This window comes from Symphodus melops, assembly GCF_947650265.1.
Source record: "Symphodus melops genome assembly, chromosome: 20".
Classification (NCBI taxonomy): domain Eukaryota; kingdom Metazoa; phylum Chordata; class Actinopteri; order Labriformes; family Labridae; genus Symphodus; species Symphodus melops.
The window spans coordinates 17,092,864-17,113,907 of NC_136710.1; the positions used below are offsets into that span (position 1 = coordinate 17,092,864).

At 39.8% G+C, this 21,044-nt stretch overlaps 2 protein-coding genes and 1 long non-coding RNA gene across 6 annotated transcripts; 2 read left to right on the forward strand and 1 right to left on the reverse strand.

The window, feature by feature from the left end:
• Nucleotides 1-574: 574 nt before the first annotated feature.
• LOC306841882 lies at nt 575-2,804 on the forward strand. 2 transcript variants are annotated; one of them, XR_013781603.1, is made up of 4 exons: nt 575-647; nt 1,764-1,886; nt 1,988-2,019; nt 2,132-2,804. It is a non-coding gene; the product is annotated as an uncharacterized lncRNA (long non-coding RNA). The 2 variants fall into 2 exon arrangements; XR_013781604.1 differs by having other exon boundaries at nt 576-676.
• Nucleotides 2,805-3,365: 561 nt separating this feature from the next.
• Nucleotides 3,366-18,494, forward strand: LOC306841755 (uncharacterized protein). 2 transcript variants are annotated; one of them, XM_079371719.1, is made up of 9 exons: nt 3,366-3,486; nt 12,888-13,192; nt 13,652-13,795; nt 13,955-14,296; nt 14,419-14,460; nt 17,083-17,112; nt 17,216-17,329; nt 17,466-17,500; nt 18,304-18,494. In XM_079371719.1, the coding sequence occupies exons 3-9, from the start codon at nt 13,699-13,701 to the stop codon at nt 18,403-18,405; spliced, it is 762 nt and encodes a 253-aa protein (XP_079227845.1). In that variant the 5' UTR covers nt 3,366-3,486; nt 12,888-13,192; nt 13,652-13,698; the 3' UTR covers nt 18,406-18,494. The 2 variants fall into 2 exon arrangements, 1 of the variants encoding a protein (XP_079227845.1); XR_013781580.1 differs by lacking the exons at nt 12,888-13,192; nt 13,652-13,795; nt 17,083-17,112; nt 18,304-18,494 and having other exon boundaries at nt 17,466-17,720.
• On the reverse strand, nt 4,205-9,160 carry LOC306841931 (immunoglobulin alpha-2 heavy chain-like). Of its 2 annotated transcripts, XM_079371962.1 has the most exons (3): nt 8,263-9,160; nt 7,806-8,171; nt 4,205-6,235 (listed from the first exon to the last, which is right to left on the reverse strand). In XM_079371962.1, exons 1-3 carry the CDS (start codon nt 8,291-8,293, stop codon nt 5,775-5,777), a joined length of 858 nt encoding a protein of 285 aa, XP_079228088.1. In that variant the 5' UTR covers nt 8,294-9,160; the 3' UTR covers nt 4,205-5,774. The 2 variants fall into 2 exon arrangements, with proteins under 2 accessions (XP_079228088.1, XP_079228087.1); XM_079371961.1 differs by lacking the exon at nt 8,263-9,160 and having other exon boundaries at nt 7,806-8,235.
• Nucleotides 18,495-21,044: the final 2,550 nt, after the last annotated feature.

Genomic DNA, 21,044 nt, shown 5'->3' on the forward strand with positions numbered 1-21,044 from the left:
GAACCTTTTTGATGCTGAAAGGTATTCATCATGAGCTCTAAACCTCAAAATATGACGATCCACAAATGTGTCTGTTACATGAGTTTTATTGCAATGCATTTCTTAGTTAACCTAAAAAAAAAACAGACAAACAGAACCTAAGAAAATTGTGCTCTATTTTATACCCAGCGAGCTCGCATCTGCATGAGACGTGTTGTCCATTTTATGTATGTATGTATGTATGTATGTATACTTTTACGATTTGTTATACTTAAAGGAAGTAGATGAAGTAGTTGCCCCCAAACTAACACAAAATGTTCAATTACATCCCTTACCTTTAAAAGGCAGCTGTGGCTCAGTTGTTAGTCTGTCATGAGGTGTAAAAGTGCTTTTGAGTAGTTTGAAGACTAGAAATGCGGTATACACGCTCCAGTTCATCTCCTATTCCAAATTGATGCTACTGTGGTGCTTAATCCATCATAAATGTTGATACTTCTGGTCAAGGATGAGGCAGGCTTTAACGTGAATGTACATTTAGTAAAGAGTGACGTCATGCCGGTGATCCCAGTTTTTGTTATTCCTTTCTTAGGTACAAATATGATCAGTGACTCTGTTGTCCAGCAGCCAGAGTCTCACACAGTCCATCCAGGAGACTCTGTGACTCTCAGGTGCTTTTTCAACACTGGGCTTTGTGCAGGTGAACACACTGTTATCATGCGGCTTTAAAACTCTCCTCATTCTGAGGCACAAATTATTTCCTCATCTGGATATAATACCCACAGCTGTGACAGGAGTGAGAGAGGAGAAACTTCCTGTGTGTACACATTAGTCATGAGGAACCTCCGCTATGATGATTATTATCTCTGTGTTGTGATTTCATGTGGACAGATTCTGTTTGGGACCAGGATTAATACTCACAGTAAGATATAATTGATTGTGTATGTGAGATGTGTATGAAGAGTCAAAGTAGAGTCGGTCATCTGTCAAACAGAAGGTTAGGGGTTCGATCCCCAGCTCCTGCCACCTCATGACCCCAAAGCTGCCCCCATTGCTTCGCCAACGGCGTAAAAAAATGTGTATGAAGGGGATTAGTTAAAACTAATGGACACTTGGCGGTGTAAAATCATCTAATGAATAGATGAACTATCGGCAGGTCAATTAAATGTTAAAATAATCATCAGTGCATTTTTCAGTCAAAATTTATAAACAGGTTCAACTAGAACACAATTGCATAATTTGTTGGCACGTTACTTGATTCCAATAAATCGTAAGTGTTGTTTCATAATTCAGAAGTGTCGCTCATTTGCAAATTATTGATCATTGCCTGAACACAGGACAGCAGTCAGATGTGGATCGTAAAACCGAATCCACCTTATTGAATTCCCCAATATTAGGCATCGCATAACAAATATTTAGCTGTAACTGAAGTCTAAAAACTATTTCCTAAATTCAAGTGCAGCCAGTAACCCCCAGCCTCGATGTTTTTTTACAAACTCCAACTCCATTATCGGTTTTTTTTTTTCAATGGACTTAAAGCAACGGCAAGTGAAACAGAAATCGTGACGCATAAGTCTACATCGCTATCCACTGTAGGCCCCAAAATGATGCTCTGGCTGCAGATAGCAAATGAGTGGGGAGATCAATACAATTTGAGTGAAAGTATCCTTTAGATATCAAGTACTACGACTGACTGTCATAAGCAAGTGGAATGAATAATCAGTATGTTTGCACTGATATAGCAAATATAAAGGTTTTCAAAACAGTGTGTTTCATTTCTTCTGCAGATACAAAACCAGTGGAATTAAGTCCAGCTGTTATTGCCCTCATCCTGTCAAATGTAGTTCTTGGGATTGTGATACTCGTTCTTTTATGGAAATTCTGCACGAGTCGGAGAAATAATTCCAAAGGTAAATAATGTTTCTAAATGTTTCATCAGGATTACGTCCATGTTTTGTTACTTTCTGCAGAAGCAAGAATTCACTGTCTTTATTTTTGATTGCTCTTTCAGAGGTAACTGGTAGACGCTCTGAAGTCGGTCAGGTAAGAGTTTGTCTTTGCACCCAAAGCACCTTTTCTTTGATTTTTAATGATACTGTTTTGGTGTCTGTGGCACTTCACTAACCATAATCATGTTAACTTTAATGTCTCCCAGGTTAGTGATGGAGTCATCTTTACATTTGAGTCTTCAGGACCCGAGAGCTTCCCCCAAAGAACATCTGAGGAGAAACCGAATGAAGATTCTGTGGTTTATTCTGATGTAAGATGCTGTCAGAAGAACAGGGAAACTTTCTTTCAGTAATACAGACAAAGGCAAAGCAAAAACAAAAAAGAGGTCAGCAATATGTTGCTTATATTAAATGTATGAAATGTCACTTAAGGCAAAAGGACTATTGGGTCTAATCCGACCTTTGAGGAGCTCGGACATTCAGGGGAGGTCCTGAAGTAGCCGCCACTTCAGAAAGGAGCCAGTTGTTGAGGTGGTTGGGCGTCTTAAAAGGATGCCTCAAAGAAGTCTCTGGAATTGGAAGGAGTCCCTCGGTAAACTCATGAGTTCACTGGAGAGACTATGTATATCCCATCTGACCTGAGAAATGCTGGTGAGAGAGATGTCTGGACTGACTTGTTTTGCCTGTTGACACCAGGAAACACCCTCGGATAAGTGGAAGAAAATGGATGGATGGATGTTGTACCCGGCAAACAGTCTGGCTAATGTTCACATATTCCAGTAAAATGTTTATAATATGACTGACGTAAATAAAGACTATGTTGGTATATTCAGAACAATTGAGTAAATTACACAAGAATGTTTTTACGAGCATATTCAATCACTTTAACTTCTCTATGACTCCAAATAAAGTCACAGCGTTGTTGATTGCTGAAAAGAATTGGAGGCAAAACAGTGAGAAGGTGAGATCGTCACAACGTGTTCTGTTGTGGACTATACCAACCTGATGGTTCTCTGCTGTTCTCTTTATTTTTAATGTTTCTTACTTTAGTACAAAAATATGGAGTACTGACAAGGTGCCCATGAGCAAGGCACCGAACCCCGACTAGCTCAGGGGGCGCCTCCTGTGGGGGCCTTCATTAATGCATGTCCACAGGTCCTGTGATTCAGGCCTGTGTGTGTGAGAAGCATGTCTCTCGGGGATTAATAAAGTATATAAATGATATAAATAAATGATGTTGTATGCGTACAGCAATAATACTGTGACATTCTTTAGTTTTCTTTGTGTCTGTTTCTGTTTTCCTTCCTCCTTTCGTCTGGTTTCTCTCCTTTTTGATCGCTCTGATGGTCTTCACCTGTGTCGTTAGTCTCACCTGTGTCTGATTACTCCTGTCTCTCTTTGGTCTCTCAGTGTTTCTGACCTCTTGTCAGCTCCTTAAGGACTTTTGAGCTCTGCTTTTTGTTTGTTTGTTTTTTACCCATGGCTTCTATCTGTGATTTTTCAGAGGGTTTTTTACATTGGAGTTTTGTTGGACATTTATGGACTTTGGACTGCTGATAAGGTAAGCTTTGTTTTGCCTTTTCTGTTGTCTAACCTTCTTTGACTTCCGCATTTCAGTCCTTTATATGTAGAACTGTGAAACTGGATTTTACAAGCAGGCTCAAGATACTCGTACAGTATTGTTGTCTATAGATTAGACTGTCACTTCCTTGAGCTGCGTTTCCTAAAATATTGTTCCCAGCTTTTCTAACATTGGATTTATTGTGAATTGTTGTCCGTTGAGACACTTCTTCAGTTTATTGTTGCTGTTCTGACTCATCTGGAGTCACTGCTGCCTTAAGTTGACGTTTGTCAGTGTGGAGAAAATTGAAGGCCATCCTGATTGACTTTGACTTGCCCGGAGTTTCAAGTTTGAATTTCAAATGCAAAGTCACAATGTTGTGGTCAGTCCAGTCCATCTCACACATTAAAATAGACGTTTTAAACATTTTAGCTACACAGACATGTTATTTCAAACTCTTTAATATTGCAGATTGACAGAATTACTCAGAAAAGCGTCAGGGGGGGAAAAGTTATTACTGACAGTTAGACAGTAAAACAAAGTAAACTCTTACCTAAAAAAAGCATCTTCAAAACCCCCACTAGTCTATAAACAGCCCCTTCTAACCAGAAATGCTCAGGCTGCAGCATCAGTGTTGACTCGTGTGGTGAATACCTGTGAGTTACTGAGAACAGGTTTCAGTGAACTTGAACACAGGAAGACTGGCCACCAGAAGCCACAGCCTGCAGCAGCTCAGGCTGAAGTCACGACCAAAGACGAGAGGCCTTTAAAAAGAAAACTCTACACATTTATAACTACAAACTGCCTCGGCTTGATTTGAGTCAACAGAATAAATCGTCAAGTAGATTGTCACTGTACTTTCACTGGGCTGCACATTGTTGCTGAATGTTAAAAGTGACATTGACTTCTTTAGTCATCTCAGCTGCTGCAGCAGAAACCACAGAAGTGCCCCTGCTTCATAGATCTCTGCAGATCACTGATAAATACTGAACAGTAACAGAAAAAAGGCATGCACGAAAACAATTTATTCTGTTCCCAGACAGAAATTTGCAGATGCATTTCCTCTAAGGTTTTTAAATTTCAACTAAAGGATTTCTATTTGAACCACAATCAAATACTTTTTTTTTTTTTTAACTGATAAGTGACTTTAATATTGCAGGATCGTTACAGAAAACAGGCCACATCTCTACGCTTGAGTCTTCTTTTTGTGTCGGTTTGTGGTGTTTAAAAACAAAAGGGAACTGTATACTTTTAGTAAAGTTTGGTCATGTTTCTATTTGAGACCATGTGCTCTCGTGGCGGTGGTATGTTGGTTTCAAGCAGGATGTGCTCATTTTGTTGCAGAGTACCCGAGTGACTCACCTCTGAGACTGTCAACAAACACAGCAACCTGCTTGTGAGATCAAAATGTATGTTCAGAAGAAGTTTAGAGATGTCCAACATGTTAAGAAGCTCACGTTTAGAGATCACAATGTTACTCTGCCTAAATGCTAACAGCGTGTGTGCAAAGAACAGCGGTGTTCAGCTGCTCTGTGGTTAGGGGAGTTTATGGTAAATGGATTTCAGCTTGTAAAGTTCTTTTCTCTTCTGACTCATCAAAGCAGTTTTACACTGCAGGTCACACCTACACGTTCACCACACACTGAGAGGCTGCTGTGTAAGAGTCCATCAGTATTAACTCCACTCATACACATTTATAAGCTGCAGGAGTGTTGGGGTTTTGCAGAGTTTGCACAGTGACTACGTTTACATGCACACCATATTCCTGTATTAATCATAATAATGACAAAATTGTGATTGCGTCAGAATCATGTAAACACTTTATTCTAATTGTCATAACCCAATTTAAGCTCATTTTTCAATTATTTAAAAACCTGAACAAGACCCCTATATGCTGATTAACACGTAAACAGGAATATTTTAGTAGCTGCGAAGCATGTAAACACCTTTTTTCCAGAGCATTACCATAAAGAATTGGACCTTTGAGTCAGCTATGTTGAAGTTTTACTGCAATTTCAACCTCAGCAGGCCGTTAATGGGTGATAATTAATAGATCTGGAATATTCAGTTCCTGAACTGAGATTTCTTTTTTGGGGATTTTACCAAATCTAATGCAAGCCCTAAACATGTTATATACATGTTCATACATCAATGACAATGACAGCAGCTTTATTAGCTTAGTTTTATTGTAATATACAAGAGAGAATGTGTATCTTATGTTTGGTTTAACTTGATGCCGTTGTCAAAAAGTTTTAATAAAATATAATGTAATGGAGAGCCAGAATCTATCATTTGGGATTTCTTCTGCGTTTGTTGAGGTAAACCAAAAGACAAATAGTTGTAAAAAACAACAGGATCCCAATTCTAGTGATCGAGAGATAGACAAAGATTCTCATCTGTGCCATCTCGTCCTCAGCATTATCTTTGACTAGCAACTTGCTCCCATCGCCCAAAAGTAATTCTCCGCAGGAGGCCACCGCACAGTAGTAGGTCCCTGCATCAGAGGAGCTCACGTTGACCTTCTGCAGATGGTAGACGCAGCTCTGTGGAGGGGAACCTTGTGCAGAGACTTGTTTACACCTGTTGCTCTGCGTGTGAAGGACTCCTTTGTGGGATCCCTGTCTGAACCAGTAAACACTGTGTTCTCCATCACAGGTCCCAGTGTGGACTGTGCAGTTCAGAGTCACAGAGCCTCCTGGCTGGATGCTCTTAGATGCCGGTCCCTGGTCTATCTCTTTAATGCTGGCTCCTACAATTGACAGAAGGGGTAAAAAAAAATTAAAGAATCAGTCAAATAAAAAGAATACTTTTCTTGTATTTACAATAAATTGTTTTCTTTTAACAAATATGTTAAACAAAGAAGCGGTCTACTTCAGATATGACTAACCACTTAAAAGTATAAAATGCCTTCATAAGCCCAAGAGCAGCCGCCAGCCACTGCACATAACACTATTGAAAACTCACTTCTATTCATTGTGAATGTTATTTCATTTTACATATTATTTCACTCCTTTGGTCATAATCATGCATTTTAAGAAAACCTAGTATCCTTTTAACTTGATAGACTTTAACGATTGAAAATGACTCCTCAGTTTCAGGCCACGGGCGTCATAGTGTGTCAAGTGTTACTGAATACTTAGGGTCCATGTGGGGAGGGGAGGCTGGGTTTTATCTTGTTATAACTGCAATAAGTTAATTTAAATTGTCTAAAAAAAAAACCCAAACGTTCAGAATTCCTTTCTGGAAAAAAATGTGGCCTCTCTCAAACAATGCTGCTGAAATGGTTCAAATGTCTGTAAGGTGTGTTTTACAAAGTGTATATTGTTTTTTAACTATGTGGAAATATTACAGTTTAATCTCCCATGGTCAGGGTGTAAAACAAAGCAGCACTGTTTCAAGTTTGAACAGCTCGTTTGTGTGATGGTGGTGTGGATATATAAATTCTCCATTGTTAGTTTTGGTAGGGGCCCAATGTGTAATCTTTTCAAGGGGCCCGGCGTTGCTGGTGGCCGAGTGACATGAGGAAGTGAGCAGTGCGACCTTGGGCAAATTGGTTTACTGGCTGTGAGACCTTACTTTACAACTATCAGTGTTACCATAGGCTGAGAGTTTAACTATCTTTACAGTATTAGCTGGATTGAAAAGAAATGGTAGAAAGATCTACATAGCTGGGCGGAAACTGCATGTTGTATACTTTCCTGAGCGCAATGGAAATCAGGACACAGAAAGACAGTGTAAGTCTTTTTCCCCTGAGACTACACTGTGTCCTATATTCCCATGTGGCTTTATGGTAATTTAAAGAGACAAAAATAACATTCAAATCTTCTCATGAGGATTTTTTTTCAGTTTTGAAACAGACTGTGATTTATATTGATGTCGCTTTAAAACCTTGCAAAAGCAAACTAGCCCAAAAGCAATCAATCAATTTTTTACTTTTTCTCTATGCAAATTTTTTACAATTTTTTTTAATCAATCAGTTATTAGATTTGATTATTTTTATTGCCAGCAGGTGTGTGTGTATGTGTGTGTGTGTATATATATATATATATATATATATATATATATATATACATACACATACATATATAGAGGTGTCAGACAAAGCAATAAAAAGCACACTGCCGAAACTGCCTTTTTTTTTATTTTTATTTTTTTTACATTTTTCACCAAAAGTATTTTAGATTTATTTATTGTTTATTGGCTAAGATTAGCCATCTGTGTAGTAGAAAAAAAAAGTTTTAAGTCACTAAAGAAAAGAGCAGATTTTTACTCACTTCTGTATTTGATCTACAGTCAAAAATCAAACAAAAGCACCGTACCTTTAACACTCAGGAAGACCCCATCTCCAAATTCCACTATGTTGGAGTGTGAGCTTCCACAGAAGTACGAGGCCGAATCTGAGAATTGGACGTCTGAGATGTGTAAATGATTGGCGGCTTCCGTCCTCTGCAGAGAGAAACGAGGGTTCTTCTTCATCCAGGGGAAGACTTTGGAGGGCTTATCATACTTGTAAACCGTAGATATGAGCTCAAGTCCACGGCCTGGAATTTGGCGGTACCAGGAGAAGTGCACCGACACCTTGCTGTCATAGAAGCATTTTAAAGTCACGTTCTCTCCAACAGTGGCAGCTACAACTCCGGTGTCCTGTTGGATCGCTGACAAACAGTCAACAGATGACAGGTGAACTAGATTAAAGAAGACAAAAACAATTAGCTCCCATTTTATTTTAAGCATTAAATCAAACAATACGTTGGCAAAATCGTATAAGAGACTTACATACTCCACAGAGGATCATTAACAGATGCATTGTCAAATACTTTTAAAGCACTGATCCGTTTGAGACTCAAATGGGCATCTTAGAAAAAAATGGTGTTACATTTGATTGGTGCCAAAGTAGGCCAACGCATGTGACATTTCCAACACCTGCAGACTCAGCAGAAGACAAATACACGAGAACAAAATCTAAAACTCTCTCTCTCTCTCTCTCGCTCGCCCCCCTCCCTCCCTGAGTTTAAATTCGATCCACCACTGTCCTGTCTCTCAAAGACAAAAAAAACCCAAAAAAGAACCTGCCAAACAAAAATAGTCAAGTTCGTGGAAACATGAAATCACTCGTATATTCAGGTGAGCACAGGGACATTTCTCTCCAGTATAGTTAGTGCACTAAAATCTGGACCTAATTGGCCTAAAATAGTTCATGATTAGCAGCTACTAACCAGCTGAATGAATTTCAGGCTTGTCGGAAGTTTTGGTCGAGCTTCCGCAAACACTCACACAGTGAGAGCGCAGCCACGTGCTAAATCCCCTACTTCAGGTTGTGTTGTTTGATTCACCGATTACGCCTATACAAACTAGCAGAAAGTGTCTGAAATCACCATGGCAACAGCAGGCAAGCCTTTTAAATGCGTCCTCGCTCTCCTATCATGGAAATTTGGAAGGAGAGAAACGTTGGCAGGAGATGGCTGCGGAGCTCAAGCTGACGGGGAATATTTTAGTTATGATTAAGCTGCATAAGTCTGTTTGTTGGTGACGTGTGAGAGCGTCTCTAACGCTGCGCAATGGCACCACTAAAATACAGATCTGACTTAACTCTTACAGTCTGATAGTCGTGTCAGATGATCAGATCATCCAGTGTAAGCACATAAATCAGGAGCTTTGATCGTGTGTAATTAATCAACCATGCAGTGTGAGCTGACATAACTTTATTAATGAATAACAGATAAGTTCAATATTAAAATGTATCTCAATATTTATTTAAATGTTTTTGGTGCCAAGAATGAACCACGGCCAGAGTTTCGTCAAGTCATGTGACCACTCGTAGCACTCTGACACTTCACATGCACATTCATTGACTTACAGCCATAAGGATAATACAATGAATGCCTTACAACTGTATTTGGTATTTAACAACGATCAATTTTCTGTGGCTGAGGATGCTTTTTTGATAAAGAAGTTGCAAAAACGTTCCACTTCTAAGAGTCGTGGTGGTTTCTGTAGGAAAGGAATAGAGATTTTTTTACTCTTTGAAATTGTTTGAGCATATGCTTTTTTTTACCCTGTGCACTGTGTTGTGGTGTGTGGGAGGTTTTTAGCACGAGGTACTGATTTAGCTGAAAGGAACTTAAACTCCGAGAGTGTCAATGAACACAGGACAGATTCTACCACTGAGCCACAGACACCTCAAAACACCAGTCCTCCAAAATATAACATTTGAAAAAAAAAAAACCTATGCAGTTATATCAAACGTCAGTAAAATCATCCACACTGTAAGTCAACCTACACTTTAAAGAGACAGACAGATCTTTACTGCCCCCTAGAGGATGTAGTATTTGTTCATGATAAACTGTGATTCTGCCTTCTCTGTTGTTATGTGGTTACATCATGGCACAGTGAGTTTGTTGATGACAGATTAAGATCTTGGAGGATGAACTCCAGTCTGTAAGAAGTGAGACAATGGCTGTGTGAACAGTCAATGCAGCTCGAGTGAATCAAACACGAGGACATCAATATTGTGCCTTACGAGTTTGGTTCAAATGTTTTAAAAGAGTCGTGTTTCTTTCGCTATTTTTCTCAATGTCTGTCTTTTTTTCTATTTGTTGCTTTGTGTGTGTGTGTGTGTGTGTGTGTGTGTGTGTGTGTGTGTGTGTGTGTGTGTGTGTGTGTGTGTGTGTGTGTGTGTGTGTGTGTGTGTGTGTGTGTGTGTGTGTGTGTGTGTGTGTGTGTGTGTGTGTGTGTGTGTGTGTGTGTGTGTGTGTGTGTGTGTGTGTGTGTGTGTGTGTGTGTGTGTGTGTGTGTGTGTGTGTGTGTGTGTGTGTGTGTGTGTGTGTGTGTGTGTGTGTGTGTGTGTGTGTGTGTGTGTGTGTGTGTCTTAGCCTCCTCCCCCGCTGTTATTTTCCATTGTAGTAAAATTAGTTTCAAAGTGACAACCACAGGAAGACTGGCCTTGAGCTCTCTTCACAAGTTCACACCCCACCTGTCTGACAACACAAACACTTGTTTCTCTTAAAATGTGAAGTTATCTCTTGATTAAGAACATGTGCAACTAGGAAGAAACTCATCAGGTGGAAACCTCGTTTCCAACGAGGTTTACCAACAACCAACAATAACAACTCTTTCTGTAAGCCTTGTGTTGTCCTTTGCATGCAGGGTGGTGCAACTTGTATTTTTATTAACATTATAACCGGTCCAAGCTAACTCCTCTTTCATTGCACGTATCAGACCAACATGTCTCCATGCAGCACCCACATCGTGTAAGCAGGGAGTACACTTCCTGCTCCCTGATTGGTCCTTAAATGAGATGTGGTCAGATTAATCAGTAAAGGTAAAAGTCCGGGACATCAACCACACTTCAAGTTCAAAGAACATATTGAATACTCATCAGCTGATGTTAGGCTGAGATCTCTTTGCTTATATGTGACAAATGTGTGTTTTAATGACAGTTGCAGTGACTTCTTATACTCCCACGCATCCTTTAAGTTGGGGAGGGTGGATGTTGTCGGGACGCAGACTTGCATGGTATTAAGTATTCTTCTCTGTTGTGTTTGGCATGTTTTGCTTGATCGGTTAGCTAAGTACAGCTCGAAGAGCTGCATGGTGTATCATAATCCTGCATTGCGATCCTCCGGTTTTTCCATACCATCAGTTTTTTTCTGCACATATGACAGATGACTGATTTGTCCAGCTTGGACTACTGTCAAATTGTAAACAAAGCAAGACTTCCTGAAGTCGAAAGTACAGACCCCCAAGCACAGATCTGAAAATAGAGATGGGGTGAGGTGAAAGATATGCAGCTTGAAATGTGTACAGATGCTCTGGGGAAAAAAACAAAGCATTAACCCTAACCAGCAAGCATTTCATTGCAACCACAGGAAGACTAGTATCTAGGTGTAACCACAAGCATCAAAAAACCCAGCAGGTTTGTAAGATGAAGGATGGTGCTAAATAAATTGTCAGAACACATTCGCTGTTTCTGCTGGTTTTTTGCCTCTTTTCTCTCTACTTCACAGACATGACAGTTTCTGTTTTCATGTGTGCAAATGCATCATTGAGAACTTCAGAGGCGTTGCTGTGGGTGTCAAATGAGTGAAAACCAAAGATAGCACATGTATAAACCTTTCGAACTGCAGGACACAAAAGTACAAGGAACATGAAACGGCCATTCATCGAAAACCTGGCAAGACGGTGGAATTGACATCACAGCAATATAACAGGTACTGTAAGCAGAATAACGTGTTTGTTACTTTTAACTCTTTTGTAATGTTGTGTGAAATGTTCCATAATCATCAGTTGTTTTGTTTTCATGATAGAAGTCTTTAAGAGCTTGTAGCTGCCTGCTCCTCCTGTCTCTGTTAGCTAACATAGGCTTCTTCAGTTAAGCTACATGTAGCTACATGCTACTGCATCATTTAACTGCAGGCATCCATGTTTTCCCAAGCAGAAGCACTGAGATCATAAGTCAGAAAAACCAACATGGCATTATCATCTTCCAATAGAACAGAGCATCAACTTTGACTCGTATGCTGATCTTGTCTTGTACATGTGTAAAATCTCATCTAGTTTTTGACAATCAAACAGAATGTGAATCCATGCCGAAGCAAGTCATGCAGTCAAGTAAGGCTTTCCTCCGTGGTTTGATTGGGCAAAGTGTCGAGGATATTATCAAAACTCGACTCCAATAAGACTCCAGACTCGGATGGCTCGCGTTGATGAAAGTTTATACATCAGGTGAATACTGCAGGAGATATGATTCAGCATCACACCTGTGGTTCAGTGTCATGGTAAAACATCACTCCTGGACACTTGCAAATGCATTTCAAAAAGATATCATTATCAGGGTCATGTCACATTGACCCATCTACAACAATCTGTGACGTCCAGGAGCTTGGAGTGAACAATAAGTTTTCCCAAACATCCCTGCAAATATCAGAGAGAACTGTAAAGACTTTCTAAGCTGTCTTTGGTCTCAAGACAAAGCTGAACTGTTTCAGGTCTGACTGACATCAGGAACTGTTAATTAACATTACACATGAAGTAATTACAAAAATTCCACCACACAAAGGAATAACTGGGTCAAGTACTCCTCATGCACACTGCGGCCTGTCAACACCACGCACTGCGCTGTAGTTCACTGCTGCTTTAGTCAATCATTGTTGCTGTAGACTGACTAACCAGACAGGACGTCAGACAACAAAACATACAAAGCATCCAGTCAATTTCCAAATACAACATGATATAAGGACTCATAATCCTGTTTTTCATCACTTTATAAGCCTTACATCAAAACAGGCACCAAATGAACAACAAATCATTCTCAGAAAGACAAGGCAACATGTTTCATGTTTTCTCTCTTTACCTGTGGGATCTTGTATTTCTCTAGCAATCTGCTCATTTCTACGCTCCAGAAACAGATCCAGAGAGGGCCCACAGAATGGACCCACAGAGACTCTGTAGACCACAGAGTGGGGATTGGGGAAAAGCCTGGCAGAACACGAGAAGTATCTGAGAACACCTGTTGAGTGATATGTTGTCTCCCTTGAACTCAATCCAACATAATTATGGACATGTATTTCGAGAACCAAGATCAGCTGTATCTCTGTTATGTTCTTTGCCTTCCCCTGCTGTTTAATCTGACAAAGAAGAAACTAAACTGGCTCGAGGACTTCAACCCTGCACAACACCAGAAGTATCTGAGAAAACCTGCTGAGTGGTATTTTCCTCTCCCTTCTCGTCAATCCCACTGTCAGGTTTGGTGTCACACTGTTCAGTTAGTTAAAACAGCACTATCTGTGTCTACCTGCATCTCTTTTATAAAAAAGGAAATCAACTTTTTTTAATTCAAAATATTCCAATTAGCAAACTGTAAAACATACTTTAAAGTGTTCATACTATTGAAGTGTTTAAAACACATTTTAACATCTGACAATATTTTCCTGTTAAGTCCATTTATTTTAAAGTGTGCAGGGAAAACACCTTTTTTATATATATATATATATATATATATATATATATATGTACATATACACTGTGTGTGTGTGTGCACAAAGCATTGTATGTTTGAACTTTGGTCGGGGCCTCATTTCAAAAAATACTTTTGAAACATTTGTTAAAGGGCCAAGCAACTAAATGCTTGTTGAACATGATTTAGGTGCAACATGTTTCACATCAGATACAGGAACAGGATAAGTGACATCAAAGGCCCCTCCTCTTTGCCCGATGGTCCTCTTTTCAAGTTGCGGACATTTCAAAGCCACAGTCATACGCACCACGATGAACCAAACGCTGATAAAAGCTTTCCTCCTCTGCAGCCTCAGTAAGTGTTTCATCATTTGTCACATTCATATGTTTCATATTGTTTGATTTATCCTCCTTACATGCATCTTATCTCGTACTTGCTAGCTCGTGTGAAGAGAAGTGTTTCACCTTCAGCTTCTGACTCTTAATATCTCGGTCACTCATCTGTTTGTTCCAGGTTGGATCTCTGTCTCAGGTTCTGAGTCTCAGACTGTGGAGGTCCAGGCTGGTGGAGATGCCACACTGATGTGCTCCGGCACGGACAAACATGACCCAGTCAGATATTGGCTGAAAGCTGTCAAAGGAACTGACATCCAATGTGTCTCTGTTATTACCAGTCTTACCACTGATGTGAACTATCAAGATGGATACAGTGCTGATAAATTCACTATGTCACACAATGACTCTACTCTCTCTCTCAAAGTCCGTTCAGTAGAATTAAACGACTCTGGAATTTATTACTGTGGATTTAGCAGAGGGGGGTGTCCTGTTCTTATTACGATACATCTAAAGGTCAAAGGTAAGATTATTTTAAAGTCTTTTCTTTCTCTCTGTTCCCATTGTCACGTTATTTCTGCTTCTATCAACATTTTCTCATATATTTTGATATAAATCAGTGAAGATAAAATATTTCTCTAATAGGCAGCAGTGATGCTCATAACAGCATGAACAACAATGGTACAAGTAAGATTCTCTTTATTTTGTTCTTCAACAAATTTCATTGAATTTGGAGTTTCCAAAAAGAAAAACAGAGTCTGAAGCAGCAAGCTTTTTTAAAATATGTTTAATAGTTAGGAATCGATCAGACAAAGGCGAGGACAGAATGGACAGCTGTGTTGGGCAGTACGCATTCCTACTAACACTTTATATTAATAGAATTACTTTTAATGAGTAATGTAAGAAATTAGTATTACAAATCCAGTAATAATTTCACAGTTACAACCTTACTGTTATAGAGTGCTACAGGAATGAGTCCTAAAACCTGGAAGTGAGTTAGCATTTTAGCGTCATGGATTCCTAACTCTAAAAGTCAATGTGGATTTTGAATGGATTTGTGATAAGTCACCTGAAATCAGTTTTAGCTTAAGAGATGTTGACATGTTGCCAAACGAGATAAACTACGTTAGATAAGACCACCCACTCGTGAATTTTAAAGTTTTTGCGCAAACTCAAAATGGCTGTTGCTAACAAGTGGCTACATGACACGACAGTGGTTGTCGGGGACATTAACGTCATCATGTCGGGAACTCTCTCATTAATCCTCCTTACAACCTGTAGTCATGTTTTTCAGGGCTCTTGTTAATATTATGTTAATAAACTACTTATTAAGCTAAAGTCTCGCCAGCTTGTCAAAACCGCAAATTAGATCAATAAGCCATGACAGTCGTGGCGTCATAATAAACCAACCGCTGTGTTGTTCACTATAGCACAACGTTAGCTTTTCAGCTGAACAAAACTGCTACACATCAGAAATGTGTGTTTGACACGGAGCTTATTTTCTGCAACGATCCAAAATCCAATGTAAAAATCCCATCGGTGAATTCTTGTAGCGTAGTTACTTCCGGGTTGGCTTACAAAAATAAGTCATCACTATTCAGGTCTATTGTTATTACTCCACTTCTGATTTAAAAGCAAAAATCTGCAGAATAATTTAATGGCACATGCAGCAAAGTAGAAAGGGATCTAGCTTTATGATTACCAAGATTGCCGTTTTCCTGGGCTTCTTTTCTGATGGGCAGTTGTCACGCATACCTGGCAGTGATGATGGCAGCTTCCAAAGTTACATTCTGTGGCTGGAAATATTCCCATTACTTTAGTTTTGTCCAGAAGAAAGAAAACAAGAACATTGTTGTAAGATATCAAATCAAATCAAATCAAACTTTATTTATAAAGCACTTTTCATACTTTTAAAAAGTAGCACAAAGTGCTTTACATGTTAACATTACATTAAAATCACATTAAAATCATTCCCACCCTCCCCCCACCCCCCACGCATACAAACAGTATCACACTCATACTCACAGTCACCCCATGCTCCAACACACACGCGCAGACCTAAACACACACACACACATGCACACACACCAGCATCAATGATATGGACAGAAGGCTGAGTACGGATGAACCAGGTAAGTAAACGCCAAAGAGGAGCCGTCTGCATCGAGAGCGGCAGATCGGCCGCGGCCATCAGGGGCACCATCACAGGGTGCCCAGGGGAGGCGGGGCCGAGACCCTTGACCTCCACCCAGACACCGCAGGACGGCGCCCAGGCAGCCACAGCCCTCCACTGCTCCCGACACAGAGGGCTCCCTCGGAGGAAACACTGGCAAGAGACGTAAAATACATAAAACTTTTAAAATGAGGCCAAACAATAAACTGAATAAAGCTAAAACCAATAGAATGATGGTAAGATATAAGTAAACATAAAATGCTAAAATCATAACAGATAAAATGAATAAATATTATTTAAAAGCTAGACTAAAAAGGTGGGTCTTGAGCCTGCTCTTAAAAATATGAGCGTTCTCTGCGGCCCTGAGGTCCTCCGGCAGGCTGTTCCAGAGGCGAGGGCCGTAAAAAAACTGAAGGACGCCTCGCCGTGGGTGTGTGTCCTGACTTTTGGGATGACTAAAAGACCTCTGCCGGAGGAGCGCAGGGACCGCGAGGGCTCATATGGTAAAAGCAATTCTGACAGATAAGAAGGCCCAAGACCATTAATACACTTAAAAACCATTAAAAGAACCTTAAAATCGATCCTGAAAGACACGGGGAGCCAATGCAGTGATTCTAAAACCGGAGTAATGTGAGCCCGCCCTCTGGTCTTCGTCAGGACACGAGCTGCTGAATTTTGTAGGAGTTGTAGGCATGAAATATTCTTTTTAGGAAGACCAGAGAGCAGGGCGTTACAGTAGTCGATACGACTGGTGATAAAAGCATGCATTAGCGTCTCCGTGTTGGCCCGAGAGAGAATGGGGCGGACTCTGGCTATGTTCTTTAAATGATAAAAACCTATTTTGGTGATGTTCTTGATGTGTGGAATAAAAGTCAGCTCAGAGTCTAAAATCACGCCCAGGTTTTTCACCTGTGTGGATATGTCCCGATACTAGGACTCTTTCTACTGTTAAATAAAAAAAAAAATAAAAAAAAACACAATCTTAAACCCACTTCAGCAGTAACAACAACCAACAACGCAAGTCTTGTGGACATAAAACCCACCAACGATCAGCAGAGAATAGCTGTAGCTTTGTGCCTACAGAACAACCAAGACTGGACTTTCTATAAATCAAGTAAAATATTCGTTTTTTTCAGTCACAAGCCCAACACTGATGGACACTAATGGTACAAGTACAATTTGTATTGTCATTTCTGTAATGCACAAACTGTCATGTTTTAAGGTCTCCAAAAGGAAAATGTATTCTGACACGGTGATCTGTCTTTGTAGAAGTGGAGCGTAATGGAGCACAAACTCTGGCGTGCGTGATTCTGGGTGGTTTGACTCTTTTGCTGGTGATGGTCGTCATCGGTCTGATGATTAAAATTAGGAAACTTCAAAGTGGTATGTTTCATGATGTACTTTTTATTGCAATTGTATAATATTTACTTTTTCTCTTTATTGATGGTCTTTAAGTTGACCAAAAACAATGTTGAGTGAACTCTAACCTCTGATAAAAATGTTTTATTTTGTCATTCAGCTGTTGAAGAAAGACGGAATCAGGCACACACTGAGGTAAATACAACTGCTTTGACCTTTATACAGTTTGTGCTGTATAATATTGACATTTTGTTCATTGGTGTTTATTTAATGATTGCCTAAAATATGTGTGTGATTATAGACATACATATACATGTTGTCCATATACATTAAAGGCACAGTATGTAAAGTCAACCACCAGAGGGCTGTCAAGCAAAAACAATAAAAAAAAGATGACGTAGAGGCTGGTGGGGAATCATGGGAGTTCTCTCTGCTACTCCCCACAACCGCCATCCCTGATAATAAACTAACGTGAGAATTTGACCTAAGGAGGAGAATATGTTTCCTGACGAGCTACTGTATCTAAGTACAATTTTAAATGATGTTTTTATCACAGCAATAGTACAGCAGCTTTCAGTAGCAATTTCTGCTTCCTTCTGCAGCGACCTTTTAAATATCATTCGGTGTTTCTACGACAACAATTAACATGTTGTCTGCCATGGTGACTCTGTCATGGCAGCAGGGACGACTAGACAAGTCCCGTTAAATAAAATGACTTTCTCTGGCTTCGATGACTGTTTGAAACATTTGAGTTAATGTGAGTAGTCAACAAAAATATATTAAATGTAACCAATTTAACAGAGTAGACCAAGCCTTACAGGTCCCATATTATGCCCTTGGTGGGGTTCATATGTAATGTATGCGTCTCCTAAAGTACGTTGACAATCGGTAATGTTTGAACAACATGTCTATTTTCATGTTCTGCTGCTCCATGCAGACTCTCTCATCTGCCTGTGTTTTGAACGTATGAAGTATGACTGTAGATACCCTCTTTACAGAATGAGGCCTCTGATGAACTGAACTACGCAGCAGTGACATTTCGACCTAAAGCCAAAAGACGAGAGCCGGAGCCAAATGTCGTCTATGCTACTACCAGATAGAGAGAGGAGGTGGCTGGACATGGTCTTGTATCATACAGTATTACAATGCTTTGTGCTTTTGCACGGCTTGTTGGTGAGAGTTAACCAATCTGTGCTCTAAATAAAGAACTGATGATTGATGGCTACTGTAAAGTGTTAAATCTCCATTTGCATTCTTTCAGTCAAAGTCTGTTGATCCAAAAAGAATAGGTTTAGAGGTTGATGGAGGAGGGGTCATTAAAGATGTATTTGACACTGGATATCTCTAATATCCAGTGTTAGATATAGATGTGTCTAACCATTCAAGGTGTGAGAAATGTACACAACACTTCAACAGGAACTAACAGCTCACTGTGGTCTTAAGTCAAACCGAGAGGCCTGGTAGATCAAAGGTGTCAACAAAGGTGAAGCACTCTGCTTCCGTGCAAAAATGCCCTCTGTGTCACTCGATGGAAAGACACCTTTTATCAGAGCCATCATAAACTTTTGGCTTTTCTGTTGAATCAGACCACAGGGGCCAAACTCAACATGCTTTCACTAGTTCACTGGTTTCCACTGACGTAGAAAGTACTGACCCACCTGGAGACGGAGAACACCCCAAATAACCTCTGGAGTCAGAGACGATCTGACCCAGTCGTCCGGCAATCCCAATTTGGCTCAAAGTCACTCACATCTTCACAATTACACATTTGTCCTGCTTCAAACACATGTTCACGTGGTGCCTTACATATCCGACATACTGAGAGGTGGTCACATTGTTATGGTAAAACGGGTGAGGAGAAAGGATTATTGCTTCTCAAAGTTATTTGGAATATTGTCTTGAAGCTTTCAGTTCTGATATGAACTAGAATATTTTAGAGAAATGTTCCTGGATTTGCATTTTAAAGAACATGCCTTTTCATTGAGATCATTTTTACAATAGTTTTTAAAAAACGATTGTCCTGACCTTAAATACAAAAAAATTCAAAGAAGCTGATCCTAAGCTTCACTTACATGCTGCATTAGCAGTTCTTTTCCTGAAAATATAAATAGGGTCAGTTCAAGCAACAACAGAGGAAATGTAAGACATCACCAGGCCTCCTAACATTGAAAGCACACACAGGTGCAAGCAGAGCCACATTGGTATACACATGAACAATAGCCTGGTATTGAATCTCTGCTTAAGTGGGTACTGACTTTATATCCATCTAATTAAGTTGTTTTTAATGACTAATCCTATAAATATTTAAATCTATGAAAGTGTTTGTTCCTTCAGTTTCTGTTTTGTTCTGTTGTTTCAGATTGGATCTCAGTTTCTGAGTCTCACTCTGTAGAGGTTCAGTCTGGTGAAGAAGTTATACATACGTGTCCAACATGATCAAACATCAGTCTTTGAAGGGAACAGAACCAGGATCAGCAGTATCTCTCTTATGTTCTTTTCCCTCCTCTGCTGTTTAATCTGACAACAAAAGAAGCTAAACTGGCTCAAGGACTTCAACCATGCAGAACACCAGAAGTATCTGAGAGAACCTGCTGAGTGGTATTGTCCTCTCCCTCCGAGTCAATCCAACTTAGTTGAGTGGATATTGTTGTTCACATGGGGTTAATTGATTGACACCCATTAGAGTTAGTTAAAACAGCACTGTCAGTGTCTATCTGCATCTCTTTTATAAAAAAGGAAATCAACTTTTTTACTCAAAATATTCCCATCAGCAAACTGTAAAACATACTTTAAAGATCTACAGCTTTTCTCTGCTGATTGTTGGTGGTTTCAACGTCATCATACATTTACTTTAAAGTGTACAAGGAAAACACCTTTTTATTTATCTGTGCACAGAGCATGTTTGAACTTTGGTTGGGGCCTCATTTCAAATATGGCTTTCGAAACTAAATGGTTGTTGCTGAACTTAATTTAGATGCAACATGTCTCGCATCAGATGCAGGAACAGGATAAGTGACATCAAAGGCCCCTCCTCTTTGCCCGATTTCTGCTGCTATCTTTTCAAGTTGCGGACATTTCAAAGCCACAGTCATACGCACCACGATGAACCATACACTGATAAAAGCTTTCCTCCTCTGCAGCCTCAGTAAGTGTTTCATCATTTGTCACATCATTCATATGTTTCATATTGTTTGATTTATCCTCCTTACATGCATCTTTATCCACTTATCTCGTATTTGCTAGCTCGTGTGAAGAGAAGTGTTTCACCTTCAGCTTCTGACTCTTAAGATCTCGGTCACTCATCTGTTTGTTCCAGGTTGGATCTCTGTCTCAGGTTCTGAGTCTCAGACTGTGGAGGTCCAGGCTGGTGGAGATGCCACACTGATGTGCTCCGGCATGGACCAATATGACTCAGTCAGATATTGGCTGAAAGTTGTCAAAGGAACTGACATCCAATGTGTCTCTACTATTTACAGTCTTACCACTGATGTGAACTATCAAGATGGATACAGTGGTGATAAATTCACTATGTTATACAATAACTCTACTATCTCTCTCAAAGTCCGTTCAGTAGAATTAAACGACTCTGGAATTTATTACTGTGGATTTAACAGAGGGGGGTGTCCAGTTCTTACTACGATACATCTAAAGGTCAAAGGTAAGATTATTTTAAAGTCTTTTCTTTCTCTCTGTTCCCATTGTCACGTTATTTCTGCTTCTATCAACATATTGTCTCATA

What these genes read in the sequence shown, in the direction of transcription:
- LOC306841931 (XM_079371961.1), bottom strand. Translation starts at nt 8,220, where the DNA reads ATGCTTAAAATAAAATGGGAGCTAATTGTTTTTGTCTTCTTTAATCTA. An exon ending in GGTCTTCCTGAGTGTTAAAG is followed by an intron (nt 6,236 to 7,805) that starts GTACGGTGCTTT and finishes TGTCAATTGTAG; the next exon opens with GAGCCAGCATTAAAGAGATA.
- LOC306841755 (XM_079371719.1), top strand. Translation starts at nt 13,699, where the DNA reads ATGGTCCTCTTTTCAAGTTGCGGACATTTCAAAGCCACAGTCATACGC. An exon ending in TTTCCTCCTCTGCAGCCTCA is followed by an intron (nt 13,796 to 13,954) that starts GTAAGTGTTTCA and finishes TGTTTGTTCCAG; the next exon opens with GTTGGATCTCTGTCTCAGGT. An exon ending in AACACTGATGGACACTAATG is followed by an intron (nt 17,113 to 17,215) that starts GTACAAGTACAA and finishes CTGTCTTTGTAG; the next exon opens with AAGTGGAGCGTAATGGAGCA.